This window comes from Cydia splendana, chromosome 17 (genome assembly GCF_910591565.1).
Source record: "Cydia splendana chromosome 17, ilCydSple1.2, whole genome shotgun sequence".
NCBI lineage: Eukaryota > Metazoa > Arthropoda > Insecta > Lepidoptera > Tortricidae > Cydia > Cydia splendana.
In genome coordinates, this window is record NC_085976.1 from 13074758 (window position 1) to 13089568 (window position 14811).

General features: G+C 38.2%; 2 protein-coding genes across 2 annotated transcripts in view; both read left to right on the forward strand.

Moving 5' to 3' along the window:
• The first annotated feature begins 188 nt into the window (after positions 1-188).
• Positions 189-788, forward strand: LOC134799017 (uncharacterized). The gene has a single exon (XM_063771440.1). The coding sequence runs from the start codon at positions 189-191 to the stop codon at positions 786-788; it is 600 nt and encodes a 199-aa protein (XP_063627510.1).
• Positions 789-3740: 2952 nt separating this feature from the next.
• The window catches only part of LOC134798858 (uncharacterized), a 106230-nt gene continuing 95159 nt past the window's right edge, over positions 3741-14811 (forward strand). Inside the window, exons 1-2 of the mRNA XM_063771249.1 lie at positions 3741-3919; positions 13919-14043. Coding sequence (XP_063627319.1) covers positions 3807-3919; positions 13919-14043 — 238 coding nt within the window. The 5' untranslated portion in view covers positions 3741-3806. The remainder of the gene's footprint in view (positions 3920-13918; positions 14044-14811) is intronic.

Below are 14811 nucleotides of genomic sequence, written 5' to 3' on the forward strand. Positions count from 1 at the left end.
ATTCATAGCTCTGTTGTTGACTGTACCTTGATACGCATACGTTTGACGTAGCATTTGACAACAAAACTTAAAAGTTCGACTCTAGATGCTTTAATGCTTTAAGCTCGCCCTGTCTTTTTAACCTGTATATGAACAGCCTGATGGATGAGCTCAGCGGTGCCATGGTCGGATGCTCAATTGACGGAAAAATGGTCAATAACATCAGCTACGCAGATGACATGGTACTGCTGGCCCCATCTGTCAGCGCCCTCAACAAACTGCTGCGCATATGTGAGAGGTACGCGGAGGCCCATGGTCTGAGGTACAATGTCACAAAAAGCGAACTGCTCCTGTTCAAGGCGGGTATCAAAACATACTCAGTTCCACAGGTAAAGCTGAATGGCGATCCTTTGAAGCAAGTCACGCGTTTTAAATACCTCGGACACTGGGTCTCAGAGTCCATGAGTGATGACCTGGACATAGAACGGGAGCGTAGGGCCCTGGCGGTCAGATGCAATATGGTGGCTCGCAGGTTTGCAAGGTGTTCTAAGAATGTTAAAGTGACGCTCTTTAAAGCATATTGTCAGACCTTTTACACCTGCAGCCTGTGGGTTAACTACACGCAGAAGGCGCTCAGGGCCCTTAGAGTCCAGTACAACAATGGTTTTAGGATGCTGTTGGGGTTGCCGCGATTTTGTAGTGCATCGCAGATGTTTACTGATGCTCACACGGACAGCTTTGCCGCTATTTTGCGCAGTGAAGAGGTTGAGTGGCAGCCCAAACAGCATACTAAACACCATTGCAGATAGATGGCAGGGGCTCTTCCAGGAGCACTGGAACCGTTTGCATTGCTCACTAGGTTATGTATGATTGTGTTTTGACTGTGATAATATGACTGTGTATTAATTGTACTAACGCTAGCTCTAAGTTATTTTTTGTTACTAACAACTATGGACATATGTTTCCGAAATAAATTATTTGAATTGAATTGAATTTAATACAAATGCAACGCTTGGCGACGTAATCGCTAATCGCCAAGGGTCCTGAGGGCTTACCGCGAACCACGTTAGACGTGTTGCCTCCCTGTCACACTTACGTACGAATTCACAAGTGCGACAGAGAGACAACACGTCGAACGTGGTTCGCGGTAGGCTCTCTGGCCGCGTAGCCAACATGCCAATCGCTGACGCTCCGTAGCGATCGAAACGCAACTGTCACTGTCGCACTAATATGGAAGAGTGATAGAGACACAAAGCGTTTCGTTGTCGAAGCGATAGCGATTGTAACCTTGGCTAGGCCGGCTGGTTATTACTTATTAAGTATGATCAGAGTTGGGCAAAAATTAACTGGAATAAGTTAGTAAATGTCTAGGCCCCTAGAACAGCTAAATTGTACCCAAAGATTTGGTTATTAAATTAAAAACAAAAATTGTCATCTTGGCTAGGCAACTTGGGTGCATAGCCAACATGCCAATCGTTTGCGGTACGACAACGAAACGCTATCTCTGTCTCTCTATCGCACTAATATGTAAGAGTGATAGAGACAGAGAGCGCTTCGTTGTTAGAGCGCAAGCGATTGGCATGTTGGTTAGCCCCCAGAACAGCTAAATTTACCTAATGATTTAGTTATTAAAATAAATACAAAAATTGGCAACTTGGTTAGGCACATTGGGAGCGTAGCCAACATGCCAATCGTTTGCGCTACGACAACGAAACGCTATCTCTGTCTCTCTATCGCACTAATATGTAAGAGTGATAGAGACAAAGCGCTTCGTTGTCGGAGCGGAAACGATTGGCATCTTGGCTAGGCCCCTAGACCAGCTAAATTGAACCTAATGATTTGGTTAGTAAATTAAAAATAATACGGTTACTGAAACTATGCGTTATGAGACTGTCAATTTGTAAGATTTTATTCCATAAAATAGGTATAAATTAGACAAGAGACTAATAGTTAGGGAGGCGAATAGGGGAATTTTCGGCAATACTCGAGCGTGGCAGTTTAAGATATGAGAGATACCTTAGACCTAATAGAACAACCTTGTAAAGTATTTAGCTCTATATGTAGTGACGCGCGCCTAGGATAGACGATCAGATTAGTAAAAAAAAATGGATAGTCTGAAATACTCGAGCGCCTCAGATTAAGATATTGGGGGTTGATTTTAGTGTTTAAAGACTAAATTTAACTAATCTGACGATAAGTCTTTGACGCCGCTGAGTTATAGGGTCGCGAACTTGTAAAAAAAAAACGTTAATCCGGCATTCTCGAGCGCGATTTTTTTATTTTTTATTTTGAAGAATATAATCTAAAACTTACTAAAAATACAAAATCTGCCGGTTTCCGCATGACCGGAAGTGTGGAGGAGCCATTTCGTCTTCCTAAGAACGCGTTGCGGCATATAAGTCGCGAACGATACATTTTACAAAAAAAAAGTTTAAATAAACAAAAAAGGTAATTTTATTGTCATTCTTAAATTCCCCGTTTTATCAAGGAGAAAGAAAGGAAAAAAAAGAAACCAAAAAACCTTTTTCGGTCAGATTAAGAGAACCCACCAACATTTTTGTCAGATTAAAAGAATATGCTTTTAGGATACCGAGATAAACCTCCCCTATGAAAATCTGACGCGCTCGAGTATTTCAAAAAAACTTTTTTTTTTTGCATTTTCAAAAATTCATCGTAACTTATCGTCACGCCGAAATCGTCAGTTTTTTTAAAGGAAGCTTCCTTGGGGCCTACTTAACACCCCTTCCGAAAATCTGACGCACTCGAGTAAATTTTTTTTTTTGCATTTTTGACTACTTTATATGCCTACCCCCACCACGCAAACCGGCAGATTAGTATACCGTTGTTATCAGAGGCACTCGGGGCATACGTAGTATGAATATCTGACGCGCTCGAGAATGCCCAAGTAACTGTTTTTTTTAACATTTTTGAAAAACCGTACACGCCAAACCCGCCGCTAAAATGGTTTTTGCCATACGAGCTTTTCTTTTCGAAATTATTTTATCTTTCGATTTTGATAGGTCTCGACGGCGCCGTTGAATTACGCCATTTAGCTACCTCGCCTCCCTAACTATAACTACTATTACATCTGCCTAACTATACGTAATTAGTACCTATACACCCGGACTACATTTTTATTCGTGGAATATTATTTCCATTAAAAATCATGATTATATTTATTTGATTAAGAATAAGTTATTCTCATTCAATTTTTTCTCATACGAATTATTCCCGACCAAAATTATTTGAATATTTTTGACGGGAATAAAATCGAGATGATTTTATTCCTACGAATTCTTATTCAAATAATGATTTTATTCTTGAATGCCCAACACTGAGTATGATACAGTCAGCAGCAGAAGTTGCTAAGTGGACGATGTGTTCAAAATGATCTTGACGCGGCTTTATTGTTAAGAGAATAAGAGCGTGTCAAAGAAATTTTGTACACTTCGCCCGCTTAGCAACTTCTGCTGCTGACTGTATGTACATCGTGTGTTCAAGTTTTCCCTAAGGATATTTAATTGTAATAATACCTCTAAGTACATACAATGCTGTGAATTGTGATGCAAATAGTACATACTACCAAGTGCTAAGTCAAGTACAGAGCTCATAGGGATATGTACCTAAGCATTCTTACTGCCCAGAGTGTGTAATGTTACCGTTTTCAGAGTACAAATAATCAAAACGGTGAACGTACAAGCTCAATCAGATGACTCAAGCAGCCAAAGCGCCGCTCGCGGTAAATTTAGAACTGTATGACACTACTTTCGCGTTCATTCAGTCTATGAACATTTTACGTACGTGAAGTTCAGTGGGAAATAGGAAATATGACTTTACAAAGACGTGCTAGTTTTCAAGTGTACAGACATGTGGACTCTAACTCCAGTGACTCGTCAGGGTCATCTAGTTCTTCAAAGAACTCGGATACTCCTTTGCGAAAGTAAGTATCTGTTTTAGTTGTTGTTGATTGCGACACGTGATTTAAAAACAATGAAAGCTCTAGTTGCACCTAAGTATATGACTGTAATAATGTGCACAAGTACAAGATGTACGTATCCTACGTAGTGTGTGCTTGGTTTCGTTAGACATTTGCATCTGTCGTTTTAAAGGTCGTTGTTATTTATAGTGGAGCAAAACAAATAAACAAGCATACGGTTAGTGTTGTTTGGTTACTTTAGTTTAGACCGCTCTGGCTGGTAAACTCCGAATGTTATGACTTCAACCAGAACTTAGAGGAACAGTTAATTACATACAGACCTAAATGAAAATAAAAACAATGCTATGTAGGTATAGCTGTATAGCATTGTATAACTACAGCATACAATTATTGTAGAAATAAAATGGAATTAAAGGCGAAATCTAGTGGCAACACCAGTTGTCAATTTTATGTACCATCACGCTCCGCGATTGTTACGCTATTTAGGGTCCTAGCTAAATTTCATATTTCATATTTCATATTTCATTTATTGCATAGTCATGAACATAAATTACATAATAAGATGTTACAGTTAAGTTGGCCAATTCATGACACCCTGTTAGGGCACACAACATTTAACTTACTAGCTAATACCTATTAAACATTTCATTATAATATATTTACCGTATAATTAGCGTGTATAAGAAAAACAAAAGTCCAATAATAGTAACATTGTAAAAGTCAACAAAAGATAAATTAAATAACATTCCATACATTAAGTTTTTAGCAATAGTCAAAGTAATATAAAAACATTTCATGCAATAATTTAAAATTCAATGTCACAATAAATAATAATAAAATAAGAATTATAAATTATCATTAAAAAAGTCACTAACACAATAATAACATTTATCTAGTAATATTTTTTTTTAATTTATTTTTAAAGATCGCATTTTGTGGTTCTTGCTTAATCGAGTCAGGAATTTTATTAGTTATTTGGATACATTTGTAATGTGGACCATTTTTACACATTTGTAAGTTCGTTTTGGGTAACTGCAATTTATTCCTGTACTGTGCTCTAGTTGTTTGCTTATCCTGTTTTGGTTCAAATAAATGAGGGTTTTCGCGGACAAAAAGAGCAGCTTGCAATATATAGATGCAGGGCAGTGTTAAAAGTTTGTAACGAACAAAGTACGGACGGCAGCTATCTGGTATACGCACATTCGCCAAAATTCGAATACACTTTTTCTGCATTATAAAAAGCTGTTCGGCCTCGACACTATCACCCCAAAGGACTACAGCATACCGAAGCCATGCGTACGCGTATGCGTAATATGCGGATAATGCACACTCGTAATTTGTGTTCTTTTTTAGTATGCTTAGGGCATATACAAATTTTGACATTTTCGTTTTTATGTTTTGTATGTGGGTCTTCCAATTCATACCGGAATCTATGGTTATACCTAACAAATTGAATTCCGCGACCTCTTCTATATTACATGTGGCAGTGTTTAAACTTAGTTCCAATGGCTTTTTTTGTGTGGGCTTAAATTGTATGATTTTGGTCTTTTCCAAGTTAATTTCCAAGTTATGTTCACCGAGCCATTTCTGTACGGAACTAAAAATGTTCTGAAGTTGTGATGTACATTCGGAGCTGTTATTGCAATTAAACAATAGAGAGACGTCGTCAGCAAACATAACGCAGGTTGTGTCTGTGTTGAGTATTTTTGGCAGGTCATTAATATATGCCAGAAATAGTAGGCATCCACAAACGCTTCCTTGGGGTATTGAACAAGTAGTATGACGCAAATTTGACGTCACGGTCTTTAATTCCTCGCGGTCCTCATCGAAGTGGTCGACTTGTACGCATTGCTTACGGTTTCCGAGGTACGATTTGAACCAATTATATGTAGTGCCGCGTATACCCATCCCGTACAATTTACAGAATAAGATTTCGTGTGATACTTTTTCATACGCTTTTGTCATATCCAGTAAAAGTCCTATACTATATGTTCTATTGTCTATATGACCTAAGATGTTCTGTATATATTGATAAACCGCTAGTGTTGTTGAGTGGTTTTTCCTAAATCCGTATTGATTTTTATCTAAGATGTTGAACTTTTCGAAAAACTTGTAGACTCGATTTATCATACATTTTTCGAATATTTTTGACACGGTTGGTAAGAGTGCGATAGGTCGATATTGGTTTGGATTGGTTACGTCACCGTTTTTAAATATAGGTTTAATAATGGATATTTTAAGTAAGTCCGGGAATATTCCTTGATTAAATGACTGGTTTATCAGTTTTGTCAGTGGCTGTGCTAACTCTAATGCACACAGTTTTATAAGTACGGGCGGTATTTCATCGACACCAAAACTATTTTTATTTTTGAGCTGCCTTATAATTTTTATGGTTTCGGTTTCGGTCACCGGTTGTATGAATATTGAGTTAGTGGCGGGGGTATGCACACGGCGCGCGCGCGCCGTTATCGCTCCGGCTTTAAAGTCCGTCTCACCTACCGACGCGAAGTGTTCATTAAATATGTGAGCTACTTGTTCTGGCGCTGTTACGATCGTATCGGCTAATTTTAATGACATATTTTTATACGCGCGATCCTTTTGCCTCCCTGTCATACTATTTATGACGGCCCACATTGTTTTCATTTTATTTTTGGACTTTTTCATTTTATTTATATAACCAATTTTCCTTGACACTTTAATAGATTTTTTAAGGATGTTTTCATATATTTTGTAATGCTTTCGGATTATTTCGTTATTACTTTTGTTAACTATGACTTTAAGTTGCCTTTTATGTCGGCACGACAAGCGTAAGCCTTTTGTAAGCCAAGATTTTACGCGGTTAGGCATTATTAATTTTAAGCGTTTCTTTGGTATATGTTTATTTAAAAGCTGTTGCAATTTGGTACTAAATAAATTAAAATTAATGTTTGTATCATTCTTATCAGAAATTATCTCATTCCAATTTATACTGGCTAATGCCTGTTTAAACGACGACATATTTTTTTCATTAAATATTCTTTTTGTTGTGAAGCATACGTTTTGGTGTTGTGCTTTCCGCGCGGTTTGACTCTGGACCTTATACAAGACGCTGTTATGGTCCGATATGCCATGGTTCGCCACTTCAACGGTATGATCCTTAGAGTTCGTAAATACAAGATCTATACATGATCGTGAGTTATTCGATTCTCGTGTAGGCTTATTGACTATTTGCAGTAAATTATAGCTTAACATTAGATCAGAAAGTCTTTTCGCAAGCATAGAATTTGAGGACATATTAATATTAAAATCGCCAACAATAAGCACATTATTTTTTTGTTCTTTTTGCTTAATTCTAGAGAGTATCTGATTTAAACAGTCAAAGAATGTGTTAATGTCTCTATCTGGTCGGTAAATATTTATAATTAACATATTTTGTTCGGGGATTTCTATACCGCAGCACTCGACTATACACTCCCGTGACATGTTAGAAATATCCGGTCGCTCCACGCAATTTATATGTTTTTGTGTCAGTATAGCCACGCCGCCTCCTTGATGGTGTTGACGGTAATAAGCTGCTGCAAAATTGTATCCGTCCACTGCTAACAGATCTTTCTGGTTATCTGAGATCCAAGTCTCTGATAAGCAGGCTACTTGGATATTTTTTTTATGTAAGAATGATTCTACGATGTAGACTTTATTTTTTAGGCTCTGAGTGTTCTGGATGAGAATTTTAAATTCTTGTACGAAAGGAATGATTTTCGTCCGTAATGCTTGGTGTTGTGGGTGTTGCTGATAAGTTAGATTGCAACTTTGATGAAGTTATCCCTTCATTGTTTATTATTATTTGAACTGTATCAGTAGCCGAGTTATTCGACTGGTTGATAGTCGATTGGACGCTCTCTTCGTTTCGTGTCGCTTCTTTCCCGTTTATGTAAAGTCTATTGTTTCTTATTATGGCATAGTTTCCAGCTCGGCGTGCCTTTATGAGTTCGTCTTTAAGGATTTTTCGTTGTTCTAGGGATTTGCTGTCCAGAAACATCGATACTGAATATCCCGTGTTTTTAAATAGGTGGGTGTTATCAAGAACATACGTAACCATTCGCTTGCTTAGGAGCTCTATCTGTATAGGGCGACGGAATCCTCTCTTTCCAATTCTAGACACTCCTTCAATGAAGCCATTTATATTTATATTAAGTATGTCATAAAACATATTGTCTATACGCTGGCACAAGTCCGTTTCAGTTTCGTACATATGCTCTTCTAGCCCGAATAAAACAATTTTTTTAGTGTTGTTTGGGGTTGCTTTATTTATCTGCGGGTCCTGAATTTCTTGAAACCGTTGCTTCAACTCGCTTATTTCATGGTGCAGTTTTTGGTTTTCGTTTTGTAGGTTCACTATAACTTTGTTTGTTTTGTCTAGTTCAGCTTTCAAAGATTGTTGGGTTGCGGTGACGTTTTTTATTTCTGTTGAAAATTCTTGTTTTAATTGATGCACTATATTCGTTATTTCGGAGTGTATTGTTTTTCTCATTTCGGTGACAATGGCCCGGTTATTTTGTTCTAGCAAACTACTTATTTGTTCTAGTGTGACTGGTTGGATTTGTACAGTGGTCTGGTTACTGGAAGAACTAAGCGTATATCTGTTCTCGACGGTATTTCCACCGAGTGTTGTGCTCTCCTCAAAGTTTAAGATGTCGTCTACTGACATTGTGGTGTCGTTTAGTAGTGCTGATCTGTGTCTTACTGGTGTATTGTCATTTTTCCTGCGTGTGATTCCAATATGTGTGTTACAAGTGGGGCAACGCCAAGCGTGTTGCAGCTCATGTACGTTTTCCCTGTAATAAGCCGAAGTCATATTTACGCACCTATAGTGATACGGCTCCTTACAGGCTATGCATATTAGCAGCTCTGATTGGTGGTTTATATGTTCATGGCAAACTAGGCATTCCATTTTAACAGAGATAAGTATATATGTAGCTCTTCGTCAAGATATTGGGTCCGATTCTCGGATGTATTTTCACTGATGTCCTTTGCTCTTGTGTTTAAGTCCGCTTCAATCGTATGTCAGCGTCTGCGCTGCGCGCGCAGCGCTAAGCCAGCGGCGCGAACAGGTTACAGGGGGCGTAGCCGAATTACATTCGCTCCGTATCGATTCGATCTCTACGATCGCAAGCGACTGGTCGATAATGTTTACAATAACCTAGCCAAGAGGCAATCTTTTTAGTTAACGCTCATTCTACGCGCCAAGTCGGTAAAAATTAATTTTTGTCTGTGGTTCTCGTTCAAAACCGTCAAGAAACATCATCTGTCAGCTGTCAAGAGTATCAAGTGAACAGCGAATCTAATTTTGGAGAAAATAATTGTTTTATCGGTAAGCAAATTAAATATTTTGGTATTTGTTTAACTTAGTTTATCACAATTTCGTGATAAAATAACTCTATATAGTGTAATATTTGAAGAGTGCGTTGTTAATTGCATATAATTTTGACCTAAAGTTTAACAATTTCAGACAGCCGTCGTCCCCGCAGCCCCAACCAAGGCGGCGACGCAGCCAGAGCGGGCAAGAGCGGCTCCGCGGGCTCTTCTTCCACGCTGAGAAGTTCTCGCCAAGTTGGCACGTACAGTCAGAGCTGCCGCTGCAATGACGCCTTCATGGCAGTTACCAGTGCTAAGGACGTGCACTGCTGGCTTACTTGACCAGAAGAGACAATACTTTAAGCGTTAGTATTGATTCAAACCGTGAAGTGATATTGTGGACAGGTTTGCCCAAATCAGTGTAACCTCAGTGAACTCATTTACTTCATAGACTTCAAACATTTTCGAAATTATCAAAAGTCAAGCGGACATTGAATACATAGATGTTATGCATTAGATTTATCTATTAAGATCGCCGAGGACAGGAACACTTGGAAAAGCATGGTACATCGCGCAGGAAACTCTTCAAACTAGACACGACCTTCAGCAATGAAGACGCCGACTAAGAAGATGCATTAGATAAGATAAAAGCTGCCTGTGAAACCAAAACTAATAAATCATACTTAGTGTTACTTAATATTATTTTTTTATTACCTACCTGTCTTTGATTTTTGTTTACTCAGTAATAGAAATACCTAAGTGAGTGAGGCGTTAAAAATGAATTAAACACATCTTTATTATTTATAGTCAATGGAAATTTGGGAAGGTAATCTCACCCACTAAGCTACTGGCTGTTCATATTTAACCTTTTGTATGCTCCTGTCAAAAATTTGTAATTTATATATCAATCATAATTGAATAAAATAAAATAAATAAATAAATATTGGGGACATCTTACACAGATCAACCTAGCCCCAAACTAACCAAAGCTTGTACTATGGGTGCTAGGCGACGATACACATACTTATATAGACAAATACAAACTTATATACATAGAAAACACCCATGACTCAGGAACAAATATTAGTGTTCATCACACAAATAAATGCCCTTACTGGGATTCGAACCCAGGACCATCGGCTTAGCAGGCAGGGTCACTACCCACTAGGCCAGACCGGTCGTTTTACAAAGACAACTTTTAAAAATTATTGCATTTTTTAAAGTTGAATATAGGTAAGTACATGGAAGCAGATCTGCTCCTAAGCATACCATAAGTTAAGGTGGTAACCACCATAAATAAATGCCATAAATAAATGAAACAATGATTGGGTTAAAAAGTTAAATTATATTTATTTTATTGAAAATCTATTAATGAAAGATGCAGCAGGTATTTTTTGCCAGCAGCATGAAATCAGTAGCCATGTTTGTACATATATTATGTACAGTGTTTTAAAATAGTAAAACAACACTCAATATATTTTTGTGGTTGTACATGTGACATAGTTTCTTCCCTTGACCCTGGCTTTGGAGCACCATAAAGTATTGGTTCATATGCCAAGGCTGCAATGAATATCCAAGTCACCTGAAACAAAATGAATGCTTAGTTTTTCAACAAAATTAAACTCTTAAAATTTAATTAAACTCTGTAACATTTGGTTATAATATTTATTCTCTACCAGTCATATGACAAAAAAAAAACGAAATGTTTTGTGTAAGTACATGTTATGATTATTTTTATATAGTGTGTAAGTACAGTCAGCTGCAGAGAAAAGGTACCACCACTACATAGAAGTTTGTATGCAGGGGTGGGACCTTTTCTCTGCAGCTGACTGTATCTGCGCCTGCCAAAAGAAGTCATATACAATGTTTCATAATATGAAAAAGTTTCATTAATATGGTTGATAATGTATATGTATGACAACAGCCCATCTGGCCTAGTTGGTAGTGACTAGTGACCCTGCCGGTTAAGCTGATAATCCTGAGTTTGAATCCCCGGTAAGGAAATTTGTTTGTGTAATGAGCACAGATATTTTGTACCTGAGTCATGGGTGTTGTCTATGTATTTAAGTATAGTTTGTCAAAGGACTGTCTCATTTCAAACAAAGACAGAGAGAATCATACTAGCTTTGTCATATACCAGTACTAGCATCCAAAAGATAAGTATGAGTATAGTTTTCCTGGTTCTTACTGACTGACAAATTGGTTTGACCATCTATATATAGTTATCTAAGTACCCTAAGTACCCACAACACAAGTCTTCTTGAGCTTACTGTAGAGTCCGACTAGAAATTGTAGAAATTAAAAAGTAGCAACACTGTAGTCTCATCCCTTTCAAATCAATTTAAGAAAATGGGATGACACTACAATATTGCTAGTTGTTAGTGACCTTGCCTATGAAGGTGATGGTTTTGCTTCCCGGGAAGGGCATTTATTTGTGTGAAAAACTTTTGTTCCCGAGTCTTTATCTATATTTGTAAAGCCTTTACCTATATACCTTTGCCTTTACACATTCAATTCACTTTCCTATTGAAAAACAAGTGCTTGCCATTGCGCATATGGGTACCAAATTTAATCTACACCGTTCATCGGTTTATATTTGATGACGTAACAGGAACACATTAGTTATTTTAGCATTAATAACATATTTTATATACTTATTAGTAGGTATAGTAGGGATAAGTTATTGACTCACTCTTACCTTTGTAGGGACATTGTTTCGTGTTGCATTTGTGGGTGCATAATCCATTTTTCCATGACACTGTCACTATAGATAGGTAGATATTCAGCGTCTCGGTCACATTGGATCCTTTGGGTGAAATGCTGCGTACGGCCCACAATCCTTTGATCGTAGCATACATGATAAGATCACCAGCTAAGGGCAGTCCTTTCCTAAGCAGTTTCAAGTTTCAATAAAGGCGATTTTTCAGACGGCGCCTGCGTCTAACCGACACTTCCGCGTTGTTCGCCGCCCACAATAATGTTGAAGTATGCTTTTTATTACAAATTCTAATTTACAAACACTATTATTCAGTATTTTCTTGTGCTTCGGTAAGTTATCTGCAAGGGGATAGCTCGCGCTAGATATCGACACCTAGGAGGCGATAACGATTCGATTTCGCTTGTCAAAAGTGTCACTTGGCTAGACAATGTATGGCAGATATCGAATTTTGGTAACGAATGTTTTGCGTTTCGTTACAACATTGCAACTTGGCTAACATTTTTGTATTCGTTAATATTTTTCGACAGACTCATCTACGGTACCTGTCATTCCCATACATTTTTTATCGATTCGTTAGCGATATCTTTTTTCGAAATGCGTTTCGGCTAGGCCCCCTGGTGACTCATCGCTGTTCGACTCGTAGTATTGTTTAAAAGACGTTAGGCTGCGATATTTAAAATGTTTTTGCTCATAACTTTTAAACTACATCACATATTTTGATGTTGTCTTTTGCACTGCATTCCTTATTTCACTGGCTTTAAAACAATGTAAACAAAGCTGTGATCCCGATGCTTTTATGCACTGATAGAATTTAAAATCAAGAGGAGCAAGAATAACGCGGCTGCCTTGCGCGAGCGGTAGCGGACGGTTCCTCAAACCCTCGATGTCTCAATTGGTTGTTCAATATACCTATGCTATAAAATTTTCAATTTAGCAAGAACCCTACATGGCATAACATAACAATCCCGTGTGGTGACTGTAGGTACACACCTACCTACACATTTTAATGGCATTCTTTTTACTAGCTTCAAAGCAACTTTACAGCATGTTTTATGGCATAGCATTATTCAACGACAGGGCACGTAGTGACAAAATATACTTTCGAAGGCCTATAGTTTAGCCAGGGCTTTAGGCAAATAACCAATGTGGTACGTGGGCGCCACCAGCGCTACATCGTGCACGTAGCCAATAGGTACACGTACCTACCTAATCACTAATAACACTAATTAGTTTATTTTCGTCATGTGTGGTTAATTATAGGTGTATGGTTGTACTGGTTGAGTGACCTAAAACGGAATTAATACATTTTTACAAATCATAGGTACGTGACATAGGTATGTACGGAAAAAGTGCAAATAATCCCTAATTGGTCAAACTATACACTTAACTATCGCTGGGCCTACCGCAACATACAGAAAAATCATTGATCGTAGAGTCAGCTGCAGAGATAGTTGGTCAAATACCGTCATTTTTTAGGGTTCCGTACCCAAAGGGTAAAACGGGACCCTATTACTAAGACTTCGCTGTCCGTCCGTCCGTCCGTCTGTCACCAGGCTGTATCTCACGAACCGTGATAGCTAGACAGTTGAAATTTTCACAGATGATGTATTTCTGTTGCCGCTATAACAACAAATACTAAAAACAGAATAAAATAAAGATTTAAATGGGGCTCCCATACAACAAACGTGATTTTTGACCAAAGTTAAGCAACGTCGGGAGTGGTCAGTACTTGGATGGGTGACCGTTTTTTTTTTGCTTTTTTTTTTGTTTTTTTTTTTGTATGGTACGGAACCCTTCGTGCGCGAGTCCGACTCGCACTTGCCCGGTTTTTTTTTTTAAATTACTGTAAACAAATTTCTATACCTAAAACTTCTACGGTAGTTATCATTCATTTTGGAACCGTTTCTTAGTTAAATTATAAGCATCATAATAAAGTTACTTTTATTTAGATTCAACCGACTGCTCCGCGCGTCGGTGTCACGTCACTGGGCCTACTTCCGAAGGGACAGGCCTGCGCTGCGGACCCGTGGGCGCTCCGTGTCGGACGCCGGCCTCTGCTCCATTGTAGACGATGGTAGGTACCTAGGTCGATAAAGACAAACAAAGGGGCCCAGTTATTTAATTTAAAGGATGACTCACGCTAGACCGGACCGGACTCGGGCGTCCGACATGTCATTTTCTATGACGGCATTGACGGCTGATCGGTGATCACGTGGTGCTTTTCATAGAAAACGAAGCTCTGGCCCGGCCCCGGTTCGGTCTAGCGTGAGTCTTCCTTAAAGTGCATAAATGAACGTGCACACCGTCGTTATTGACACAATGCAAGGTGATTAAAAGGAAAACTAAGATTATTGTGTCTTAGTTTTCCTCTGATCGATCTACATAAATCCTCAGTAGTCATTCTTCAGAATATTTTAAGTCAAATCAGTAACCTAAGTACTTACCTAAAACCTACTTTATACTTGTATATTGGATATACTTGTTCCATTCTCTTTAAGAAGCTAATGTATTTGTATATCCCCTGCCTAACATAATAAAAAGTAATAAAAACTACGCAAGGGAATTTCTGAAAATCCACACCCAGTGAAGACACGCACATTCAGCGATTTCGCCTTTCCGGGAAAACCCATTCTTTCACAATAAAATTATTACAAGGACTAGGTAATTCCCCTCTGCATTGCATTCTCGCTCTTTTAATCGATTAATGGTAAGAGGGAAATAAGTATTATCGAAGATATTTTAGCTTTATGAACAGGTATGTGGGACTTTTAAGGATTTAATACTAACTCTTAGTTCCTGACCTGACGATGTTACGAGTACTTAATTTACACTGATACGAGTA